This window comes from Monodelphis domestica, chromosome 2 (assembly GCF_027887165.1).
Source record: "Monodelphis domestica isolate mMonDom1 chromosome 2, mMonDom1.pri, whole genome shotgun sequence".
In the NCBI taxonomy this organism is placed as follows: Eukaryota; Metazoa; Chordata; class Mammalia; order Didelphimorphia; family Didelphidae; genus Monodelphis; species Monodelphis domestica.
In genome coordinates, this window is record NC_077228.1 from 304,939,653 (window position 1) to 304,965,496 (window position 25,844).

At 33.2% G+C, this 25,844-nt stretch overlaps 1 protein-coding gene across 1 annotated transcript in view; it reads right to left on the reverse strand.

Annotated features, from left to right (window-relative positions):
• The window catches only part of BMP5 (bone morphogenetic protein 5), a 188,584-nt gene that overhangs the window by 92,503 nt on the left and 70,237 nt on the right, over nucleotides 1-25,844 (reverse strand). Inside the window, exon 2 of the mRNA XM_001364733.5 lies at nucleotides 16,582-16,774. Within this exon, the coding sequence (XP_001364770.1) occupies nucleotides 16,582-16,774 (193 nt within the window). The remainder of the gene's footprint in view (nucleotides 1-16,581; nucleotides 16,775-25,844) is intronic.

Consider the following 25,844-nt stretch of genomic DNA (forward strand, 5'->3'; position numbering starts at 1 on the left):
TTTCATTGTTTTAGCCTGAGCAGATTTTCAAATTCACACCTTTATTAGACTTTTTGAAATTCAGACCATGTGTTTTATCTAATATCTGGATCTGATCTCTCCAGGTATGGCTGACTTCCTGACCTTGGTTTTTGGATTGTGCTCACTCTTGATGGGTTGATTATTTGAATTCTATTGTTTACTAGGATCAACAACTCAGGCTAGTTGACTGATTGTCTTATAATGGGGCTGATTACGAAACCTGCTAGACTTCTTGCCCTTCCGCAGAGAAACAGCAGATGGAGAAATGAAGACAGCAGTAGATGTATGTTGAGGATAGAAGTAGGGTAAGAAGGAAAGGTTTTAGAAAACAATATAGTATAATAGCAACAGCTAGCAGTATGGGAAGATAAAGCAATCTACTACAAAAAAAAACTATATGTATGCATTAGGTATATATACATATGAATATTCTGAAAGAATTTACCAAAACAGCAAGATAAATAGAAGGTATAGAAATTTGTATTATTAATCTGAGACATCAAGGAAAGGTTATATTCTGTTCAGAATACTATCTCTAGGAAAGGCACCATTTTGTTTAGAAATATTTTAATTAAAATTAATATATTGTTGAGTTATAGTTTAAAGTAGCAAATGTTTATTCAGAATGGGCAAATGTGTTAAATATAAAGAAGGAAATTATAGGTAAATTGGGTTAACATAGAATAGTATACCTGTCAGATCAATGGGGAAGGAAAGAATTTAAGAACAAGTAAGAAATAGAGAATATTACAATATATAAAATGAATCATTTTGATGGCATTAAATTAAAGAGGTTTTGTAAAAACAAAACCAATGCAACCAAAATTAGAAGGGAAGCAATGAATTGGGAAAAATCATTATAACAAAAACTTTTGACAAAGGTCTAATTTCTCAAGTTTACAAGGAGCTAAGTCAACTGTACCAAAAAAATCAAGTCATTCCCCAATTGATAAATGGGCAACGGAAATGTTTGCAGTTTGCAGATAAAGAAATCAAAACTATCAATAAACACATGAAAAATTGTTCTAAATCCCTCCTGCTTAGAGAAATGCAAATCAAACCAACTCTGAGGTACCACCTCACACCAAGCAGATTGCCCAATGTAAAAGCAAAGGAAAGTAATAAATGTTGGAAGGGATATGCCAAAAATTGAGACACTAATGCATTGCTGATGGAGTTGTGAATTAATCCAACCATTCTGGAAGGCAATCTGGCTTTAGAAGACTGCCTGCACTTTGACCCACCATACCACTGCTGGGTTTGTACCCTAAAGAGATAATAGGGAAAAATACATGCACAAAAAAATACATGCACAAAAATATTTATAGCCATGCTCTTCGTAGTGGCAAAAAACTGGGAAATGAAGGGGTGTCCATTGATTGGGGAATGGATGAACAAATTGTGTTATCTGATGATGATGGAATACTATCATGCTGAAAGGAATAATGAACTGGAGGAATTCCATGTGAACTGGAAAGACCTCCAGGAATTGATGCAGAGCAAAAGGAGTAGAACTAGGAGAACATTATACACAGAGACTGATACATTATGGCACAATCAAATGTAATGGACTTTTTTACTAGCAGCAATGCAATGATCCAGGACAATTCTGAGGGACTTATGAGAAAGAAAGGTATCCACATCCAGAGAAAGATGTGTGGGAGTAGAAATACAGAATAAAAACATATAAATGATCACATGGTTTAATGGGTATATGATTGGGGATGCAGACTTTAACTGATAACTTGATTGCAAATACTAATAATATGGAACTAGGTTTTGAAGTATAATACATGTAAAACCCAGTGGAATTGCTTGTTGACTCCAGGAGGAGGTAAGGGAAAGAACATGAATCATGTAACCATGGAAAATATTCTAAATTATTTAATTAAATATTTTTTAAAAAGTAGTAAATGTTATCTGACAAAAATCCAGTGACCCAGGACACTCTAGTAGCTGATAGTGCAAAAAGAAACAGAGAGAATGTGGGAGGCAGAAAAAGAGACAGAGACAGAGGGAGATTATAATAATGACCTTTTATCCAGATATTTGTCCTCTGTTTTAGGAGTGAAATTTCAATTATCTTTAATTTATTTGAACAAATATTCAACTGCCCATTTTGAGAAGTCACTATGAATAAGTGGCATAATGAAAAATGGGATTACTTTTTAAAGTGCATTTCAGATAAGTCTCTAGGTAGTCCTCTAAATTATTAGAATTCTATTTTAGGAATAATAGAGAGAAGAGAAGAATAAGGCAACTTAATTTCAAAAATGGATTCTTAGAATTCTAAAAGTAGGATGAAATAAATAAGTAGAAATACAAAGGCATGAATCAAATTTTAATTTGCCACCTATTCTAGATATGCAATGGATAGCAAAAAGAAAAGTAATACATGGAAGGTTTAATATTGGCAAAGGGAAGACAAATTATCCTTGTTTGAAGAGGACTTTATACTTTATTAAGGAAACACCATGAAATTAGTGAAACATCATCTATCTAGTAGCTTCAGAAAAGTAGAATTCAAAATAAACACACATAATAAGCATTTGTATACAAAGTAACAAAAGAAACAAAGGAGAGTATTTTTACAAAACAAAAATCAGTTTTTTATTCCTGTCAAAAATTTTAAACCTATGAAGATGCATTGAGAATGTATACAAATTCAAACATGAAATACCATTTTTAAAAATAAAATTTAAACAATCTGAATTCCTGTTTATACTGTGCCAACATCATAAACAAGGCAATGCTACGTAACCTATTTTACAGATTTAGAGTTATATTAATTATATGGTCAAAGGGTTATTTAAATTATTTGGTCAGCCAATCCCCAATCAAAGGGCATCCCCTCATATTCAAATGTTTTACCACCACAAAGAGTGAGGCTATAAATATTTTCACACAAGTCTTTTTTTCTTATTTCTTTGGAGTATAAACCCAAGGCAGTGGTATGGCTGGATCGAACAGCAGGCAGTCTTTTAAAGTCCTTTGGGCATAGTTCCAAATTGCCCTCCAGAATGGTTAGATCAATTCACAAATCCACCAACAATGCATTAGTGTCTCAAATTTGGCACATCCCCTCCAACATTTATTACTTTTCTTTGCTGCCATATTAGCCTGTATGCTAGGTGTGAGGTGGTACCTTAGAGTTGTTTTGATTTGCATATCTCTAATCAGGAGATATTTAGAACAATTTTCATATGCTTATTGATAGTTTTGATTTCTTTAATTGAAAATGGCCTATTCATGTCCCTTGCCCATTTATCAATTGGGGAATGGCTTGATTTTTTTGTTCAATTGATTTAGTTCCTTATAAATTTGAATAATTAGACCTTTGTCAGAGGTTTTTGTTATGAAGATTTTCCCCCTAATTTGTTGCTTCCCTTCTAATTTTGATTGCATTGATTTTGTTTGAACAACCCCTTTTTATTTTGATATAATCAAAGTCATTCATTTTGTAATATTCTCTTTCTCTTGCTTGGTCTTAAATTCTTTCCTTTCCCATAGGTGTGACAGGTGTACTCTTCTGTGTTCACCTAATTTACTTATAGTTTCTTTCTTTATATTTAAGTCATTCATCCATTCTGAATTTATCTTGCTGTGTAGGGTGTGAGATGTTGATTTAAACCTAGTCTCTCCCATACTGTTTTCAAAATTTCCCAGCAGTTTTTGTCCCCAAATCTGGGATCTTTGGGTTTATTGTAAACTGCCTTGCTGAGGTCATTTACCTCATCTATTCCACTGATACTTCCTTCTGTCTCTTAGCCAGTACCATATTGTTTTCATGACCACTTCTTTGTAGTAATGTTTAAGGCCTGGTACTGTTAGGCCCCCATCCTTCACATTGTTTTCATTGTTTCCTTTGATAGTCTTGATCTTTTGATCTTCCAAATGAACTTTGTTATGATTTTTTCTCATGTAGTAAAAAAGTTTCCTGGAAGTTTGATAGGGATGGCACTGAATAAGTGCATTAATTTGGGTAAAATTGTCATTTTTATTATGTTAGCTCCCTACCCATGAGCAATGAATGTTTTTCCAATTATTTAGATCTAGTTTTAATTGTGTGGAAAATGTTTTATAGTTATATTCATATAATTCCTGTGTTTGTCTTGGCAAATAGATTCCTAAATATTTTATATTGTCTAGGGTGATTTTAAATGGAATTTCTCTTTCTAAATCTTGCTGCTGAGATATGTTGGAAATATAGTGAAACACTGATGATTTATGTAAGATTGTTTAGTATCCTGCAGTTGCTAAAGTTGTTGATTATTTCCACTAGTTTTTTAGTTGATTCCCTAGGATTCTTTAAATAGACCATCATCTGCATATCATCTACAAAGAGTGATAGTTTACACTCCTCATTGACTGTTTTAATACTTTCAATTTCTTTAACTTCTCTAGCTGCTAATGCTAGTGTTTCTAGTACAATGTTAAATAATAGAGGTGATAATGGTCATTCTTGCTTCACTCCTGATCTTATTGGTAAGGCTTCTAATTTAGCCCTATTGCAGATAATACTTGTTGATAGTTTTAAATATATACTGTTTATTATGTTTAGGGAAGGTCCCTCTGTTCCTATACTTTCTAGTGTTTTCAATTGTAATGAGTGTTATATTTTGTCAAAGTTTGTTTTTTCTGCATTTATTGACATAATCATGTGATTTCTGTTGGTTTGTTTGTTGATATGGTCAATTATGTGGCTATGTGGAAGGTTTTCATAATATTGAACCATCCTTGCATTCCTGGTACAAATGCCACCTGATCTTAATGACCCTTATGATCACTTGCTGGAGTCTTTTGGCTAGTATTCTGTTTAAGATTTTTGCATCTATGTTCACTAAGGAGATTGGTCTGTAGTTTTCTTTCTCTGTTTTTGATCTGCCTGGCTTTGGAATCAGTACCATATTTTTGTCATAAAAGGAATTTGGTAGAACTCCTTCTTTGTTTATTTTGTCAAATAGGTTGTATACTATTGGGATTAGGCATTCTTTAAATGTTTGATAGAATTCACTTCTGAATCCATCTGGCCCTGGGGATTTTTTCTTAGGGAGTTCTTCAATGGCTTCTTAAATTTCTTTTTCTGATTTGGGATTATTTAAGTATTGTTTCTTCTTCTGTTAATCGAGGCAATTTACATTTTTGTAAATATTCATCCATATCATCTAGATTGCCATATTTATTGCCATATAATTGGGCAAAATAGTTCTTAATAATTACCTTTATTTCTTCTTCATTAGGGGTGAGGTCTTTCTTTTCATTTTTGATACTTTTAATTTGATTTTCTTCTTTCCTTTTTTTATTAGATTAACCAGTACTTTATTTATTTTATTTGTTTTTTTTCAAAGTACCAGCTCCTAGTCTTATTTATTAATTCAATCATTCTTTCACAATCAGTTTTTGTTAATTCATTCTTTAATTTTTAGGATTTCTAATTTAGTTTTTATCTGGGGATTTTTAATTCATTCTCTTTCTAGTTTTTTTACTTTGCATGCCCAATTCATTGATCTCTTATCACTCTGACTTCTTAATATATGCACTCAGGGATATAAATTTTTCCCTGAGTACTGCTTTGGCTTTATCCTATAGATTTTGATATGATGTCTCCTCATTGTCATTCTCTTCAATGAAATTATTGTTTCTATGATCTGTTCTTAATCCAACCAGTTTTAGAGAATTATATTGTTTAATTTCCAATTAATTTTTGATTTGTCTTTTCATGAATGCTTACTAATTATTATTTTTATTGCATTATGATCTGAAAAGGTTGGATTTATTATTTCTGCTTTTTTGCATTTTATTGCAATGTTTTCATGCTCTAATATATGGTCAGTCTTTGTGAATGTACCATGTGTTGCTGAAAAGAAGGTGTTTTCTTTTGTGTTCCTATTTATTTTTCTCCATATATTTATTAACTCTAATTTTTTCTAAGTTTTGATTTACATCTCTTACCTCTTTCTTATTTGTTTTTTTGGTTTGATTTATCTAGATCTGATAGAGGAAGGTTGAGGTCTCCCACTTATATAGTTTTATGATCTATTTCCTCCTTAAGCTCCAATATTTTTTCCTTTAAAAATCTGAATGCTGTACCATTTGGTGAATACATGTTGAGTACTGATATTTCCTCTTTATCTATACTGCTTTTTATCAGGATGTAATTACCTTCCAAATCTCTTTTAATCAGATATAATTTTACTTTGGCTTTGTCAGATCCATAATTGAGACTCCTGATTTTTTTCTCCAGAGAAGTTATCCAGAGTTTTTGTTTTTTTTTATCTTGGTAGTTGTAGATTATAGTTCTTAGGTGTTGGTGACCATTGCTATGTTACTTTTTTCTTCCCTTCCCAGCCAGAAGTCTGAGGGAGAAGGGCAGACTCTCTGTGTTTCCAGCTACAGAGCAGTTTTTGCCCTGAGGCTTTTTCAGTCTCCACCATGTGTTGTCTCAGCCCTACTCTGCCCTATCTCTGAGCCCAAGCTTTGCATTCCTCAGCCTCCTGGGGTCCCAAGTCTCACTGCTCTCAGGTATAAGTCTGTGTTCTCCTCAGTCAGCCCCCTAAAAATCTAGAGATTGCCCTGCATTCACTCTGACTCTGCTGTAGTAGGTGGAGTGGGGGTGGTGGTGAACAGATAACACTTTGGTAGGAGTGATTTTACCCCCTTTTAGGTTGAAAATGCCCTAATCCTGCCTATCTTCGAGGCTGTGCCCTATGGTAGAGCCCCTTCCCTCTTCTGATTTTGATTTTTGTCCTTTTGAGGCACTTTATATTGGTTGGTGGTGAGGAGAAGAATATCTTTGCTTCTACTTTGTGGTATCTTAGCCCAGAAGCCTCTGGTCATTTAAATTAAAACAAAATTCATTTGGAGTAATAAAACCCCAAAATTTCAAGAGGAACTTTTGAAAGAAGAAAGATTAAAGGGCTCAAAGAAGCATAATTTTATTAAAACAGTTTTAGACTGGTTACAAAAAGAAATGTAGATCAATAAAAATAAGTACACTGCAGTAGTAATTTAACCAAATTATTCCATTTCCAATAAATTCAAGAACACACAAACAACTTTAAGAAGGAAGAAAATTGCAAAGCCATTTGAGAGAAAGTTTAAATCTAGAATATTACACTAAAACAAGTTTGGACTAGATATGTCAACTGAAAAATACCCAACCAAAAAGAATTGACCATAAAAGGAAGAAATGAACAATTTAGATCACCTAAAATTTTAAAGCTTTTGCTGGAACAAAATGGTTTTAGGAGTGAGAGAAGGAGAGAGATGGAGAGAGAGATAAAGGGAGATTATAAATAGCTATTTTTCACAAATGATAGTTATCCACTTATCCACTTACTGGTAATGGAAGTCAAAGATCTAAATAAAGGTCTCATTTATATTAGAAAATTCATAAAAACATTTTTGTGTGGATATGTGTATTGTGTCACAGCAAGAATTGGAAGCAAAGTAGGTAAACATCGATTAGGCAGTGGTTAAACAAATCATAGCATATGAATGTAATGGAAGACTACATTTTATATCAGAAATGATGACTATGATGAAGTCAGGAAAATAGGGGAAAAATCTGTATGACTTTATGATTCAGAATGAATTAAGTAGAACTAGTAGGATAATATATACAATGACAACACTAATGCAAACAAATGCAACATTAGGTTGTAGTTAAACTTGTATTAATTACAGTGACTAATTTTGGTCCAGAGAATACACAATGACCACTTTCCTAATTTGCAGAAAAAGGGAGACACTGGATATGGAATAATGCATTTGCTTTCAGATGCTGTTGCTATCTTGGTTGTTTTGCTTAACAAGCTTTTCCCTCTATTTTTTTTTTCTATTTCTCTTTGGAAGGGTGAGGGAGGGAAGGTTTCTCTGATTAATAAAAACAATAGGTATCGATAAGATTTCATTTTTAAAACCTGTAGGCTTTTTGTCTCTCTCTTTTATAGTAATATTTGAAGCCACATATATTGAAATTTTTTCCTTGACAATCTTTATGGTATATTAGGACCCTTTCCCACATCTTGTTTCTCTCTCCTCAGAACAATGCTTTTTCAAAATCAGAACAAACTATTATTCTAAATTCCTTAGTTAACAATCTATCATAAAGAAAATAGAAATGGAAAAAATATGTATCATCTATTTTTTCTCTATATCTGTCTGTCTAACCTCTATCTTATCAATTGATTAATAGCTCTGTCCCTATGTTTAGAACTTAACAAACCTAAAGATCAGTTCCATGTTAATTATTAAATGGAAATCCATTACATTTTCATTTACTAATTACATTTGAACTGGAAATAGAAGCAAAAGTGAGCAGCATCCCCATAATTAAAGATCAGAATTCAAAGGTAAATATCATATTATGATAAGAAAATGGAGCCAATAGTAAGGAGGCCTGAGTTCAAATCCCATGTACTTATTAGCTGTTGACCATGAGCTTTAGTTTTCCATTTTTAAAATGAGAATGAAATTACTTGCACAATTAGTTTTATAAAACTACTGTGAGGGATCTGTTCTGCAAATCTTAAAGTATTAACAGATTTCTTACAAATATACAATTTAAAAACAAATTTAATATCAATATCAAATTTCAGTTATTCCTAGTATGATACAAATTAAAGTAAGTCTTTCAAATGCTATTCTCCATTGTAAAGGGTATGGATGTAAAAAAGGTAAAAAAAGGTAAAAAAGGTAAAAAAAATTTACAAACCACCTATTCTAAGACTCTCATTTTAAAAATGAAGAAAGTGAGTCCTGAGATACTAGGTACTAAAGAATAGAGAACAGTCATCTCCTAACTCCAAAAGCAATGCTTTCCTCCATGTCTTGGCTAAGCTACTTCCTACTTGTGTGATCTTGTAAAATATTTATCTCGCTGGGAGTTAGTTTATCTATCTGTAAAATAAGTGCACTGAACTAGATTGTCTGTAAGGTCCTTTTCACCTCTAATTCAATGATCATTTGGCTTTGGATTTTGGGAATAAAAGAGAAGCAAAGTGAGAAGCACTGAGAGGAGGACAGTAGTCAGATAAGAGTGGAGGGAAGGACACAATAAACATAATAGGAGAATGGTAGAAGGGAAAGGAATATTGGGGGGGCAAATTTTTAAAAGGACATTTTATTAATTTCTTTGGACATGCTATTGATCTTAAAAATCTTTTAAAGAACATATATGCTATGTTCCAGTCCTTTGCCACCACAAAAAGAGCGGCTTTAAATATTTTTGAACTGTTAGGTCCTTTCCTCCTAATTTTGATATCTTTGGACTACAGATCTAACTATAAGATTGCCTCAGTATTTTGATTCAGTAGGCACAGTTTAAAGTCCTTTGGACATGACTCAAAAAGACTTAAGATATTTTAGCTAAAGGTAGTAACAGTCAATTCACTGAAAAGAAACATTTAAAGGTTTAATAATATTGTTTCTTATTCATTTGTTCTTCTTTCTTTTTCATGCTGAAAATCCTTTAAATCAGATTTATAATAAAGGAATAGTAGTTCTACTGAATTCTAACTTATTATATATTTTTCAATTCAAAAATTGAATTTTTACTAACATTGCTAAGGTAAATAGTGGTTGTTGGTATTTTTCTTATCAAAATTTTATGAAATAGCTGGTGAGTCATGCCCTACCATGATAAGGAGTTCAAATCAAAGAGATTAAGAGTAGATAGATGATACATAGGTAGGTAGGTAGAAAGACAGAGAGACAGAGAGAGAGCCAGAGACAGACAGACATACAGACATACAGACATAGAGAGAGAGCCAGAGACAGAGAGATAGGCTATAAATACATATATATTTAGTAGAAAATTCCTTAATTTAATGCTCTCCCTTTTTATCTTTCAAAATTTTTTTCCCAATTGTATGTAAAAGCAATTTTTAACATTGGTTTCTTAAAATTCTGAGTTAAAATATGCAATGTTTTTCTGGTTCTGATAACTTCATTTTGCATTACTTCATATGAATCTTTCCACTTTTTTTGTCATCAACTTGCCCATCATTTCCTTTTTATGCAAGATTTTTTCTTTTTTTCTTTCTCTTTCTCTTATTTTAAATTTTTTTTCCATAGTTACATGATTCTTGTTATCTCTCTCTTTTCTTCCTTTCCCCCTCCTCGCTTATACATACATTCACTGTTATACATACATTATCACTTAAATCCTATTTCCATATTATTCATTTGTGTAATAGGGTAATCTTTTAAAACTCAAACCCCAAATGATATACTCACATAAATAATGAATAAATCATATGTTTTATTCTGGATTTCTACTCCCATAGTTCATTCTCTAGATGTGGATAACATTCTTTCTCATAAGTCTTTCAGAGTTGTCCTGGATCATTGCATTGCTTTTAGTAGCAAAGTCACTTACATTTGATCATGCCACAATGTTTCAGTTACTATGTATAATGTTCTCTTGATTCTGCTTATTTCTTTCTGCATCAGTTCAGGCAAGTGTTTCCAGTTCTTATAGAAATCAAGCACTTCATCACTCCTTTAACATCATAATACCAGAATATATTCTTGCTCATCATTTCTTATAGCACAATAATATTTCATTACAATAACATCACAATCTGTTCAGTCATTACCTTATTACTGGACATTTTTCACTTTTCTATGGGCTTCATGCCTCTTTATGTGAAATAATTTACCCCCATTCTACCTCTCCCTTCACTATTTTACCAATTCAGGATCTTTTTTTTCTATCATGGCTTTCAAATAGTCCAAATATTTCTTAAATTATCTTTCCCTGATTAATTTTCCTTGCTAGTTGTTTTTCTATTAAGATAGTTCAAATTTTCCTCATTTTTTCATCCTTTTGATTTTTTTCTTGATATCTCATGAAGTCACTAGATTTCACTTGTATAATTTTAATTTTTAAAAATGTTTTCCCATCTTTGAAATTTTGTGTCTCCTTTTCCATCTGGACAATTCTACTTTTTATAGAGTTGTTTCTTCAGTTAATTTTTCTATTTTTTCCCACTTTTTGTGCTTCCTTTAATTACCTTTTTGATTCTATGTTTTATGATACTCTTGCTTCAGTCTCACTTCTTTTCCAATTTTACTTCTACCTCTCATTTGCTTTTACTTATTTATTTTTTCAATTACATGTAGAAACAATTCTGAAAATTGTTTTCTGATATTTTAAGATTTAGATTTTTCTCACCTTCTCTCAGACTCCCTCCCTGAGATAGAAAAGTCTTATGTATGTTATACCAGTACTTTCATTGAATGCATATTTCCATATTGCTCATATCATGATGGAAAACATATAAAACATACAATAAATCTCATGAAAGAAATAAAGTGGAAGATGGCATGCTTTGATCAGCACTAAGACTATAGCAGTTCCTTCTTTGACCATGGATTGTATTTTCATTGTTAGTCCCTTGTGGTTATCTTGGAAACCTACTTTGCTGATAGTAATTTAAGACTTTCACTTGATCATAATATAATATTTCTATTACTATATACATTGTTTTCCTTGTTCAACTCATTTCACTTTGCATCAGTTCATAGTTTTTGAACTCAGCCTGTTCATCATTTCTTATAACTCAGTAGTATAAACCATAACTTGTTCATCCATTCCCCTCCATTTCCATTTATTTGCCACTATAAAAGGAGCTATTAAAATTTTTTTGGTACAAGTGAGTCCTTTTCCCTTATCTGTGATCTCTTTGGAATACAGAAATAGTAGTGGTATTGATGGGTCAAAGGGCATGCATAGTTTTATGGTCCATTGAGCCTGGTTCCATATTACTCTCCAAAATGATAGTGTCATTTCACAGTTCCAACAATATATATTAGTGTTCCAAGTTTCCCACAACCCCCCCCCCCAAACTTTATCAGTTTCTTTTGAGACATATTAGCCAATCTGATAAGTGTAATCTGGTATCTCAGACTTGTTAAAATTTCCATTTTTTTCAATCAATAGCAATTTTTCATATAACTATGGATAGTTTTAATTTCTTCCTCTAAGAATTGCTTGTTTATATTCTTTAATTGTTTTCCAACTGTAGAATGCTATGTATTCTTAAAATTTTGGCTTAGTTTTCTATTTATTACTCAAATTAGTTAATTAAGAAGATTGATCTATAGTTTTATTTCTGTTTTCACTCTTCCTGTTTTAGGTATAAGCACCATATTTATGTCATAAAAAAAAAAGTTTGGAAGGATTACCTCTCTCCCCATCTTTCCAAATAGTTTATATAGTGTTGGAGTTAGTTGTTCTTTGAATGTTTGATAGATTTCATTTATGATTCCAACTGTCTCTAGGGCCTTTTTCTTAGGAAGTTCTTATTTGCTTTTAAAAATCCTTTTTGAGGTCCTCTAGCACTTCTTTGTATGCCTGATATGATTTTCCTTGATAACTTCATATATAGCCATTTTGACACCATTTTCCTCTTCTGAGTTTATATTTTGAGCTTCTTTATCCCTGTAGTAACTTCCTCGGATCAGCTTCTTTTTTTCCAGTCTATTTCATTAATTTTACCTTTATGCTAAAGTATATGTATATATATTATTTTTAAATGATATCTTCTCTAGTGTAGGGAGGAAAAGGAATGTTCAAGATAGCTGGGTCTGGATGACTGTAGGGATGCACATGTTTTGGTATGGGCCTGGGTGCCTACAGAGCTGTGCCTGGGCCTCTTTAGACCTTGTTGCCTGCAGAGCTATGCCGGATGTAGGATGCATGGATGCAGGTGTTGGGAGTCTCACTGTGGCTTACTGGGGCAAGATCTGCTACTGGCTTATCCAGACACTGCCTATACTGGATTACACTCCTCTTCTGACCTTAGAATGACAGACCTTTCCTACAATCTTCTAAGTCATCTTGGGTAGGAAAATTATTTCAGTCTATTTTTTGGTTTTGAGGCTCAATAATTCATTTTGAGGTTTTTTAAAAATAGTTTTTTAGTGATAAATTTGAGAGAACTCAGGGAGTTCCTGTCTTATTGTGTCATCTTGGCTTTATTTCCTAATCCTACTTTAAATGAAAATGTTTACTACATTTTTAAACTAGGCAAATCTAATGAACTTATTAATTCTTTTTCTTGAAAAATATTTTTTTTATCATTGCTTTATATTATCTTTCCCTCCCCAAATATATATCTCCTTTTCCCTACCCAGGGAGTCATCCTCTATAATAGAATAAAAAGTCTTTTTTCCCCCCAAGAAATCAGGTAAAAATGGGGACTCAATGCTTTTTCAGTCCCTTATTAGGAGATCCAGCCCAATTATGATTAGCACAGTTTTATTTAAGATTTAAATTTAAGATTATTTAAATAGATTTTTAATTTAAAAAATACCAGCACTCACAGAGAACTGATGAATTTTAAGTGTAAATTGAAATACTTTTTTAACTTTATTTTTCTTGCTTTTTTGAAATGACTAATATTGAAATATGTTTTGCATGATTTTATGCATATAACTGATACATTTTTTTATTAGAGGGTGGGAGACTCTTAGGGAGAAATTTTGGAACTCAAAATTTAAAAAGAAAATAAACATTAAAATGAAATAATCATTTTTAGGAAAAAATATACATGAAATCAATGAGTTCTCATGTTAAAAAAATAAAAGGAGATATAGCCCATGTAAAAGCAATCACAAATGAAAAAGAAAAGAGTGAAGAGATAAGAGTTCTGTGTAGAGAATAGTGCACTAGATTTAGTAAAGAAAATTTGACTTCCATTTATGGCTCTTATATGTTCTTTTGGGGTGATAATGAGCAAGTCACTTCACCTGGTAAATTCTCATCTACAAAATGAGGTAAATTTATACTATCTCACAGTTAAGATATCTTTCAATTATACATCTTATAATTCTATCTTAATACTTTTTATTGGGGATGCTGATGTGTGAATTACAGAGAGATAAAAATACTCCCTTTACTAGAGACAATGACTATTGTAAGGAAAAAAGGGAGGAAGGAAAGAAGGAAGGAAGCAAGGAAGGGAGGGAGGAAGGGAGGAAGGAAGGAAAAGAGGAAGGATGGAAGGGAGGAAGGAATGAATGGAGAAAGGAAGGAAGGAAGGGAAGGAGGGGGAAGGGAAGAAGAAAGGGAGGGAGGAAAGAAGGAAAGCAAGGAGAGAGGGATGGAGAGAAGGAAAGATGGAGGGAGATAGGGAGGGAGAAAAGGAGAGAGGAGGGAGAAAGAAGGGAAAGAAGTAAGGAAGGTTATGAGAGAGGGAGTGAGGAATGAAGGAAGAAAGGGAAAAAAGATGGGAGGGAGATAGTAGGGAATAAGGGAGAAAAGGAGGGAATTTTTATATCTTTATGATACAGGTCACAAAACTGGCCCAGAGCCAAGATATAGTAGCAACTGCTTTAGTACTAGCATAATAATTATATTAGTAGGTATTAAATATAAATTCTTCCCTGAGTATGCAGTTGCCCAAATTATAAACAATGAAAAAACATGGTTTTAATTTTTTTCTCATCGCATATAAAATGGTGTTTTAATCTACCACTTCCTAGGAACTGAATACTAAGAATGTTGGAATGACATTATAACAATCATGTATATATATATTTGACCAGTTTGGGGTTTTCATTAGAAGAGGGAGCTTTCATTGAGACACATAACTTTACAGAAGAATCGCATTTAATATAAAGAGGTTTAGTGATTTTCCCAGGGTGATACTGACAATATGAGACAGAAAAGAAAGGTTTAAATGGAGTTTTCCTGACTTTGGGGGAAGTTGTGTTCACTATTTTTTAAATAATAATTATATTGCGTTTTTATCACAGAAAAAGATCCTTGCCTGTTTAATAAGTTTTCTGCAGAAGAATAAAATAATACAGTATGCACACCTACATGCAAGTAGACTGTGAAGTTGACTCTGATGTATGATTTTAGGGGTCCTGGGAAGAGTCCAAAGACAGAAAACATCTTCCACTATCTACCCACCAAACTGATTGAATTTCATCATTAGATAAATTTTACTTTGGGTGATCTTGATAATTCAAATTATTAATTAGAATAATAGCTCTACTCCTTCTCACCATCTCCTTACTGCTCATGAACCTTCCACCTCTACCATGCAGGTGTTATGGCATTTAGAGATGGTAATTTCAATCTCATGCCTTGTGATCTTATGATAAATATCCCTACATAATAGGTATATAGAGATTATCAGAAAACCTCAAACACACCAGAATAAAAAAGGCATGATGATATATGTTTGGAACAGGGAAAGAAGAAAAGCTATAAACATTCATTTATATCAGAGGTTCTTATTTCAGCCCTTGCAGTTTCATGCAGCAAAGACAAATTCTATCAACTGGCATGTAACTGGCATCTTCTTTTAAAGCTGATAATCTAGAAGGGTCAGTGGCAGTGGCACAGTACATAGAAAAATGACTCTTGAGTCAGGAAGATCTGAGTTCAAATTTAGCCTCAGACACTATCTGAAATGAGGCAAGTTGCTTCAGTTTCCTTATCTGTGAATAGTGACACTTCTTTCACAGCATTGTTATGAGGATCAAGTGAAATAGTATTTAAAATGAACTTAGTACAGTACTTAGCAAAAAAAGTAAGTGCTATCATATTAGCTATTATTATTATTATTATTAACCCTGATGATCTGGTCAGGCAACTTGCCTTAGTTTGGTGCCCCATAATTGACATTTTCATAGAACCATTTAATCTAAGCAACTTCTTCACATTGCTATGATAGTACCCTGCTATTACTAGTATGTTTGAGTTGATGTCACTCTTTTGGAATGTACCTATTTGGGTTTGGGGTGCATGTGCCCATGAATTAAAAAGGAAATAGTTAATTGGTGTCTATGTGCATGAGGAGAGATCCTAAAGCCCAATCTGATCCAATCAGATTATGGCTTTAGGTCCAAGATGTCTAGACTAGACTAGGGGTGTCAATATTCAAAGCAAGTACTTTGAAAGTGGTTCTGAGTTTAGAGAATCTAATTTTAAATTCTATTTCTATGACTGCCCAAGAGACTTTGGGTAAGTCATTTAATTTCACTGGGACTTGGTTCTCTCACCTACACAATGGTGAGGGAATATGCAATATAACATCAATGAAATGACTTTTAGTGTGACTATTCTAGGATTCATGATCCTATTCTATACTGAATGCTCTCACATAAATATCTCTTGAAAGGATAATAATTGGAACTGTTCCAAGTAAATTAGTACTTTAATATAAATAGATTTAACATATTTCCTCATGAAATCCACAATTGAAGAAATGAGGATTTTTCTGGTAGAAGAGTTACGTGGGAATAATTTCATCCTGGCCCTGGGTATGGGTGACTAGTATGAAAAAAAAATTTAAGGAGAGGGAAGGTAGGCAGGGAAAGGAAGGCTTTGGGGTACATCACTTAAAAACTTCTCCCACTTTACAATTATGGCTGGAATTGCCCCAGACATCACTTTGTTTGTGGGAAATATGATTTGATGTCTTAGAATAATACGGGGTGATAAGATATTTTGAAATGGTGTTTGGGCAAAATGTCACACTAGTTTTCAAATATAGGAAGTTATACATATTCAATAAATAAGCAAGTAAATAAGTATACCTGTTTGCATATTCCTTGATGATCTGATAAATGCTAATCTTAATAGTCTCATTTTCAAATCGATTATTGCTGCGGTCTTTGTATATCCGGAATTCAGCGGCTGTCACTGCTTCCCCATGAGGAATTTGTGTAAGATCAAACCGAAACTCTTTGTAGTGCCTTCGCTGGTGAGAAAAATCCTTGTCTCTTTCAACTGTTTAAAGAAGAAAGAAAGAAAGAAAGAAAGAAAAGGAAAAAAATGATCCCTTTAAAACTATGGCAATTAACGGTAAATTCTACAGCTTTAAATATAAAAACAAACAAGCAGGATGATAAAAAAACTGGGCAAATACTAAAACCACAAAGCCAGACATGCTTCCAGTTAAAGGAAATTCCACGAGCCAACAGTCTTCAGTTCAAAAGGGAAAAAAAACCTCTGTGGTTTCATACAAATTCCAGGAACCTGAATGGAAAGAATATCCAAAAAAGTTTTAAAATTGAATGTTGTAAAGTAATTAGAAATGTGGACAAAATGAAAGTGCATGGGAGAGTCTCAAACTTTATTTGAGTTAAGTATATATGAAGAAAGCAATTGGAATTACAAGTGAAGTTTGAATTGGGCAACATCTCATAAGGAAGAAACAGGAAGGTAAAGACTTTTACCTGAGCTTTAATGTATACACAAATACTTTGACATAAGGTCTTTTCTTTTAGAGCCTAAGTAATAAAGATATAATCACTTATATCTGAGGGTCTTAGCCCCTAGCCCCTTGGGGGTTCAGGGGTATGTATGTATGTATGCGCATGTGTGTGTATTTATGTATTAGAAGGGGGCTATAGAAATGAATTGTAGAAATATATTTTTATTTTCACTAACCTATAATTGAAATTTCACGTCCTTTAATTATGATTTTTTCCCTTAGAAGAGGCATATAAGCTTCACCAGACCATAAAAGGGATCTATGATAAGAAAAATGGTTAAAAAACAAAGAATTTGATTTGTACAGTCAGAATTACCTTTTTACAATATCCCTAATCACTTCTCCACTGCAGACGACTTCTGCTTCTTTTCTGCTCACCAAATTTCTTAAGAAGTATATGTATTTATGCACATAACAAGGATGTTTGGGCTAATCCAATCCCTTTATTTCACACACAAAGAAACTGAGTTATAGACAGGCTAAATGATTTGCCTGAGCTAAGGTGAAGAGCCCAGGACTCCTGGCTCCCAGATCAATACTCTTTCTATTACATCATGCCTCCTTCTTAAGGGAGGGAAAGTTTGTTTGCTCTTTAAGAGAAAACAACTTCACCAGTAACCACCAACGGAAGTCAGGGAACATTTCCTCCTAAGGGAATTTTAAAAAGTTGAAGAAATTAGAATGCTACACTTTGGGCAGATTGTTACATAGAGGTTATTGTGCAACAGTGGATTGGCTTCAGACTAGACTACAACGGTTTGGGTTAGGTTTAGACGACGTGGCAGGCACTCCACACTACAGAATCTGGTAGGTATCAGAAAAATATTAAACGGGCTGCCTGGCCCCTGGGTTCACTTATAATGATGTGATGTCTTGGTTAGTCCTATCTGTTTCATAGAAACATTGGGTTCATAAATCTAAATTAGCCACTACAATGTTTCCGGGTCATGTAAAATCCACATTTGGGTATTTCATGAATCTGTGATTTTCTTCTACTTTTGGTACTTTCTCTTTGAAGATCACAAACTTTATATAATGGGTTCTAAATCTAACTTCTGAGAAACAGGAATTATACCTTATGGATTATGAAATGGATGTGCATTTTTTGTAAGGAGAGTTTTGTAAATAAATAAATATTATTTATTGAGTAACTACTATGTGCATTGCATCACAAGAAATACAGAAATACAAAGAAGTAAAAAGATATCTCAATTACTGAAAAAAAGATACTTCCCAGCAAAAGACTCATTGGACAGAAAGTTTACTACTAAACTGTAAAGTGTTTTGAGGATAGGGACTGTCTTTTTGCCTTTAGCACACAGTAGGTGCTTAATACATTTTAAAATATATTTAGTAATTTCTTTTCTATTTTAATAATTGTCTAGACTTACCAGAGGAGGTCATAATATATAATCATAATACATAAATATGGGAATGCATTCCATAGAGTGCCTGGATATATCTGGCCTCAGATACTTCCTAGTTGTGTAACCCTGGGCAAGTCACTTAAAGCCATTTTCCTATCCCTTCCCACTCTTCTGCTTTGGAACGAAATTTTAGTATTGATTCCAAGATGGAGGGGATAATTGTTACTCCAGATTGGTGTTTCCTTTGAATATTTGGGTGTCTTCATCATGTAAAAAATATCAAAGAAGGGTCCAAGCTAGTTAAGTTGACCCCTCTTTAGAGTCCATGGTCAACAATCACAAAGATTTATATAGATTGTGACTTGCATTGTTAAGCAGAACATCACCATTTATGAGATAACAGGAATATTTGCACATTATTATTTTTGCTTTATGATATAATAAAGTTGTATTGATATGAGATATATTAGTGGCAAAATTATTGTCAAATGTACCAAAAAATACAAATGAGAATTTGACAATCTTAAGATAAAGAAAAAAGTGAACACTAGGGAAGAGTAGAAGATACTCAAAAAAGCAATATTCTGGATGGAGAGGGCCTGTTTGGGATCATGGTTAAAATAAGGCAGAATGGAGGGTTCTTTAGATCCCCAAAGAACAGGTAGTGATACAATATGCATTTTTTAACTCCACAGGATTTATGGAATAAGTTTCAAGTAATGTAATACAAAGATCTTGAATGGAAGGCCTGTCAGAAATGCCAGGGAGATGACACACGTTCAATTAATAGCTGGACCAGATAACTTCTGATGTCCTTTCTGACTCAGGTTCTGTGATTCTGAGGTTTATTCCATGCAAGAAAGAAGGGCTAGCTCTAAGGGAAGAGAGAAAGAATCATCCTTTTTCAGGAACTATTATATTGATAAACAAACAGAAGATGTGTCCAGGAGTAGACTTGGCTCTCAGATAAAATATAAATTGACTAGTAGAATAAAAATTCATTGAGGGCAGGACTGGAACTGTGCCTCACCCCCTTTTTCCCTTCCTTATATACCCAGGATATATAAGTGCATAGTACTCAATACTCTACCCTCAGTAACCGCTTAATAAATGATTGTTGAATTGTTCAGTGTTTAAATAGATGCTATCATTAACATTGTCTTGTATTTTCCTTGTTCATTTTACCACAGAGACACAAAGAATGGTAGCAGAGGAAATCTAGAAATAAGTGTAAATTTTACTAATTATGAAAAGCAACTTGGAGTTAGTCCAAAGAGCAAGTATCTGGGAAGGGAAAATTTAGGCTATTTCTTAAATATAAATAGAGAAGTCACAATCTCTATGCCATATTTTCATTGTCTATAAAAAGTAATAAAAATGTTCTTCCTATTTTGCAAAGACTTTGTGAAAAAAATGCTTTGTCAATTCTAGAGAATTAAAGAAATTTAGAAATTAATAAAAATACATATATATATATATATCTACCATCTCTCAATCTTTCCATCAACTTTATCAATCTATCTACTGTTGATTGTCCATATAACCTACTTACTTATATAATCTATTATCTGTTTTTTTCTGTCTAATTCAATGTCTTATTTGTTTTTTTTTTCCCCTAAATTTGACTCCAATCAAAGAAATAGCTCTTTTCCTGGATTCTGTAATGTTCATGTTATTTAATATTTTCAGTTGTTTTCCTTTTTGCATTTTTAGTAGTTAATTGTTTAGTGTTTTAATAATTACATGTATTTCATTAGAATGAAGATTTCTTATATGATGCCAATAGCAATACTCCATGACTTTCTATCCTATATGATTTTTATCTATTTCTTTCTGTAAAGCCTCTATAAAGGGTTTACTCAGTGTTATAGAATATCTAGATGGCGATAATATGACATCTGGGCTGTCCAACTATGGCATCATATTCTCTCTACATGAACAGTTCTCCTCTGTTTCCAGTCATATATGCTCTAAGTATCATTTCTTCTACTGCTTCTTGTATATACAATTTTGATAGGGCTATATTTCCACCTCTTTACATATATTTTTACAGTTTGCCATATATTGTTCCATTATTTTGTTAGCATTTCATAATAGAAACAATGAAAGAGAAAACTGCATACACACGTGTGGCTAATGATTGAAGAATGACTGAATATGTCGTAACATATGAATATAAGAAATCCTACTGTAACATCTGAAGTTATAGATATGAGAAATTCAGAGAACTTGGGAAGACTTCTATGAACTGATACAGAGAGAACTAAGTAGCAGTACCAAGAGAACACTATGAACAATCATTGTAAAAATACAAGCCACTAAAAGGCTTTTAGTTTAACTCTGATTAAGTTCAATGACCAATTTAGAGCCAGGAGAATGGGTGACCAAACAAATTTCTTTTCTTTCTATGCAGGGAGGCTAAAGACCACAGATGCATAATATTGCACATGTTTTCAGATGTGGTTATTTAGTCAGTTTTTCCCCCTTTAATCAGTGTTCTTTTTATGAGAGAGAGTTTAATAAGAGGGGCAGTGAGGTGGGAAAATTACTGTTGTGTAAAAACCAAGCCATCAGTAGCTTTCTTAAAACTCAAGAATAATAATATTAAAATTTCAAGAGGTAAGAAAATGTTATGTGGTTCATTTTTAAAATGAAGGCATAGAAGCATAGATTAAAGGACTTGCTGTTACTTTCATAACAACTCATTGGGTTCAATCAATCTTAGAATGCTAAAGTCTGAATTTTCAAACAGGAGTTTCTACCAATGGAAAGCCACACTGAAATTTTCTTCCTTCAATTTAAAAAATTTCAGTCATATTTAAAAATACCAATCCAGACAACAAATTATGAAAACTCCAAGGTAATCAGGAGTAGGATCAAAAGTTCCTTTTAGATTTTCTATTTCTTCTACCTTTTTAAGGGTAGTTGGCCCTCACCTCACCCTCCATAAAACACTTTTCTCTTTTCACTCCTACATTTATTCTATGTTAGAATTATTTGGACACTCTTCCAACCAACTGTAGCTGACTTTACAGAAAATAAAGACATATATCTGAATAGGCTTTATATATTTACTTTGTGTGCATTCATAATGAATACATTTATATATATAATATACATTATTATTGTATAATATGCATATTATAATTTTCTAGTTATTTGCTTTCTGAAAACACTGAATCCCCTCCAATGGGCAGATTTAGTTCTGCTTGGGCCTGTAAACTCCATCAAAAAGTCTTCCCAAAAGGGAAATCACCATCATCACAGTCCTCAGATAACATCTGAAAAGTCTGAAGTTCAAACTTCCAAGTGATTTGAGATATTACATAATGTTACACCATATTTACAATTAATTTCCTATTTGAGATGTAGAAAAAAGTGTATTCCTGGGAATAACTACTAAGCAAGGAGTCTTAGGAGTAGCTATAAAGTGTGCACCTGCATAGTTCAGATGAGTATTGGATCCATATTATGTAAAGTCATCTACTGTTCAAAATCCCCCTGTGAAATGTTAGTGTAATAAAGTGGAAAGCTAGAATTTCATCCTTTATTATAAATTTTCAGTTTTCTAATCCAGGCTATTTAACCTAAACCCTAGGGGGGCAAATTTTCAAAGGGTTTCATAAAATTTATATTAAACATACCACACAGAATAAAGTTGCATTGTAGATTTGTCCAGGATGTCAAATGCCTGAATCCCACTGACTTGGATCATAATTGTGCCAATAAATTCCATGCGGCACTTTGGAAACAGTAATGGAATGAGAGTGGTATTTACATAGCCTCATTCTCTTAATGAAGCCCAAAATATTCAATAAGGGAATCTCCATTGCCTCTACCAGTGAGAGTAGGAGGTGACAAGAATTAATATCCCTGTTTTATGAATGAGAAGCTAGGTGGTGACAGCAAGTTAGTGACAGAACTCTGTCTCCTAATACCCAGTACAAAGCTGCATTCAGTAGCTCATACCACCTACGTGACGAAGTTCTATGTCTGCTCTCTCTTCTTAGAATTTAGTATGTTTGAGGCTACATTTTAAAATTTCAATCATTTTGGTACACAGATGTAGACCATAAATTATGAAAACTCCAGGGCAATCAGGAGTAGGATCAAAAGCTCCCTTTCATTTTTTCCACTGTCTTCTTCTGTCTTTCCTGGATTTGAACTTGACCTTCTTTCATCCCTCCCCTGAGATATTTAGGTATCCCTCTAGCATTTGTAGAATCATAGTGTATCAAAGCTGAGAGGGAACTTTGAGATCATCCAGTCCAAAATCTTCACTTTTTTTCTGGACCAGACCTTATATCAATGTGGTTTTTATTTGTTCACAGAACTCTCAAGGAGGAAACTTCTCTAACATAATTTGCAATTTATAATCATAGAGACTTTCAGGGGACATTGAGAGATCATAAGGCTTGTCCATGATCACTGTATGTGTTAGAGGCAGAACTTGAATCCTTATCTCATTAATATCAAGATCTCTATCTACCACAGCACTGTCTTTCATCCTACAAATGAGACTATTTTGGCTCAAGTTGTTTAAAAGACTGTAACTTGGATTTCGCACCTCATAATATAGTGTTCTTCTTACTGGAACAATTGGATCATTGATGTCTCTTTTCCCTTTTGTTCTCACTCCTTGAGAACTCTCTGTCTTTAGGAATCTATCTGTCATCTGAATGTGGATATGCTTTCAGATCATCCTATTGTCATCCAATTCTATATAATTAGCTTCCCTAACATATATCTGTATATTCTGTTGTGATGCATTATCTTGTTCCCTCCCCTACCAAATCCTCTAACCTCCCTTCTTTCTTGGTTTCTATTTCCATTATCTCTAATTCTCTTTGTCTATCTCTGTCTCTGCCTACCTTTCTCTCTCTTTTTTTCTAGCCCTATTTCTCTCTATCTTTCTGTCTTCAGCCCTGACTTTTTCTCTCTCCCATTCCTTTCTCTGCTTTTATAAGGATCCAACCACTTATTAATATTTTTCTGGACTACCTCTTATGTCTGCCAAGACATTCTATTGCCTTGACTACTTAATATCTGAATTATTCATTAACTCTAGGTCTATTCTTGTTTAAATTCTACATAAGGAAACTTTTTCTTATTCAATGACTCAGAGATTGGATGCATATCTTCCCTAAACTTCTTTAGTTAACAACAATAATACATAACAAGCATATAATAAGTTAAGGTATGTAAAACACTACATAAATTATCATATTTCATCCTCAGGATGTGTTAGGTGCTATTATTATTCACATAAGGAAACAAAGAGGTTAAGTGACTTGCCTAAGGTTATATATTTTATAAGTTTCAGATTTTAAAAAAAGTTATTCTGGTGTTTAAATTCAATCCTCTTATGTCTTCTACCAACATTGTCACAGGATCATAGATATGCTATCATCATAGATCTTGTTTTAGGAAAGGGAAAATATCATCTGGTTTAACCCTCTCATTTTGTATATGGGGAAATTGAAGCAGAAGAGGGATTATATCATCCAAGATCACTTTGTAGCACAGGTGAAAATTGAATTCAGATTCTCTAATTCCAAATCCAACACTCTTCTCATTCCACCATGCCACTTCATATGTTGATCATCCACATCTAAATAATTGTTCCTTCATGCCAGATCATACCAGTGGACTGGCAGGTGCCATTTATAATCAAGGAGTACCACAGATTCATATGGCCATCTCTTATTATTAAAAAAGATTCATTTGGACAAGTACCCATTATAAAAAAACACTGCAGATATATCAATTTGCAGGATTAAAAAAGTCCTCCAAACCATTTAATTGACTACCACATGTTAAGTGCCTCCTGTATGCCAGCCACTGTGCTAAGAGTCAAGAATATAAAGGAGAAATTGATACAGTCACAGGCATTTAAGTGTTTATATTCCCTCAGTAAAATCACAATACATAAATATGAATATATATATATATATATATATATAATTGCAAGGTAATGGGGACATATCCCTGGGGATAGGGGAAATGTTTGAAAAGGCTGTATCTAGAAGAAATTATCAGAGCTGAGCATCAAAAGGGACTACGAATTTTAAGAACTGGTAGTCAAGTAGAGTTTTCCAGATATTGAGACTAAAGACTCAGTGCCTATCAAAATGTCTAACAATGTAAGACCACTCTTGTTCCTGTAACTGGGAACTGGCCCAGCTTAGACCCTAGGAGCACATAGAGTAGACTCAGCTATCACAGTCTCTCTGTGGAAGAGAATGCTTATAGGAAGGTATCCTGGTGATGGGTAATGGAAAAACCATTCTCCCTGATTTGGGGCAGGACCAGCTAGTTTGTAATTAGTTCTGGTCTGTTAGTCATGTGTTAAAAGGATAGAATACTGAAACCAGAACTGAAGTTCATTCGAACAGTTCTATTCAAGGCTTTTTGGACTGTCTAGCTGTGTTTGAGTACAGACAGAAGGAATGAGCCTTTTCATGGGGGATAGGGGTCTTTTTATATTTCCATCCAGGTCTGTAACAAAATCTCGTAATGGCAACCATGTTGATCTTGTCTGTTTTTGTTTGTTTGTTTGTATTTCCCTGTTTTTAGATGAAGAAGCTATGGAGATGGTTATAACCTTGGGTATTCCCAGAACATCAAATAAGTTGGCCAACAAGTCTGGGAACTGGAGTCTGAGCATGAGTCTTCCAGAAAAAGTCAAATAAATCCCTACTGACTTGTTGTTGTTGTTCCAGAATAGGACAAAAATGAGCAACAATGATCAATTCATTGCCTAGATCAAATTTCAAAATCAATTTTATGGAGTTAACAGATTCTTTCTAAAAACTGTCTTAAGTTTGAGCATGTTCTCCCCCAAAACAGAAGTGAATGGGGAGAGTAAACCTCTTAATGTGGAAACTGCTTTTAATGTATATTCTTGCTATATCATCTCAGTACACATTCCTTTGTAAGAAGTTATTGATATTAATTAATATTAAAAATTAATAATAATTAGTTCATTATAATCAGAGTACTAATCCTGGCTGCTAACAGTACAGCACATTGGAAAAGGGCATCCACTGATGCCAATAGAGAAAATTCTCTTACAACTTTTTGAGGTACTTATGGGGATCCCTTTGAGGATAAATACAACTGGGATCCCTTCTAGAAGAATTATTTAAAATTCTCAACCATATTCCTAAAGGACAAATTTGGGATGAACCATCTTGAACTCTGATACATAAAGCAG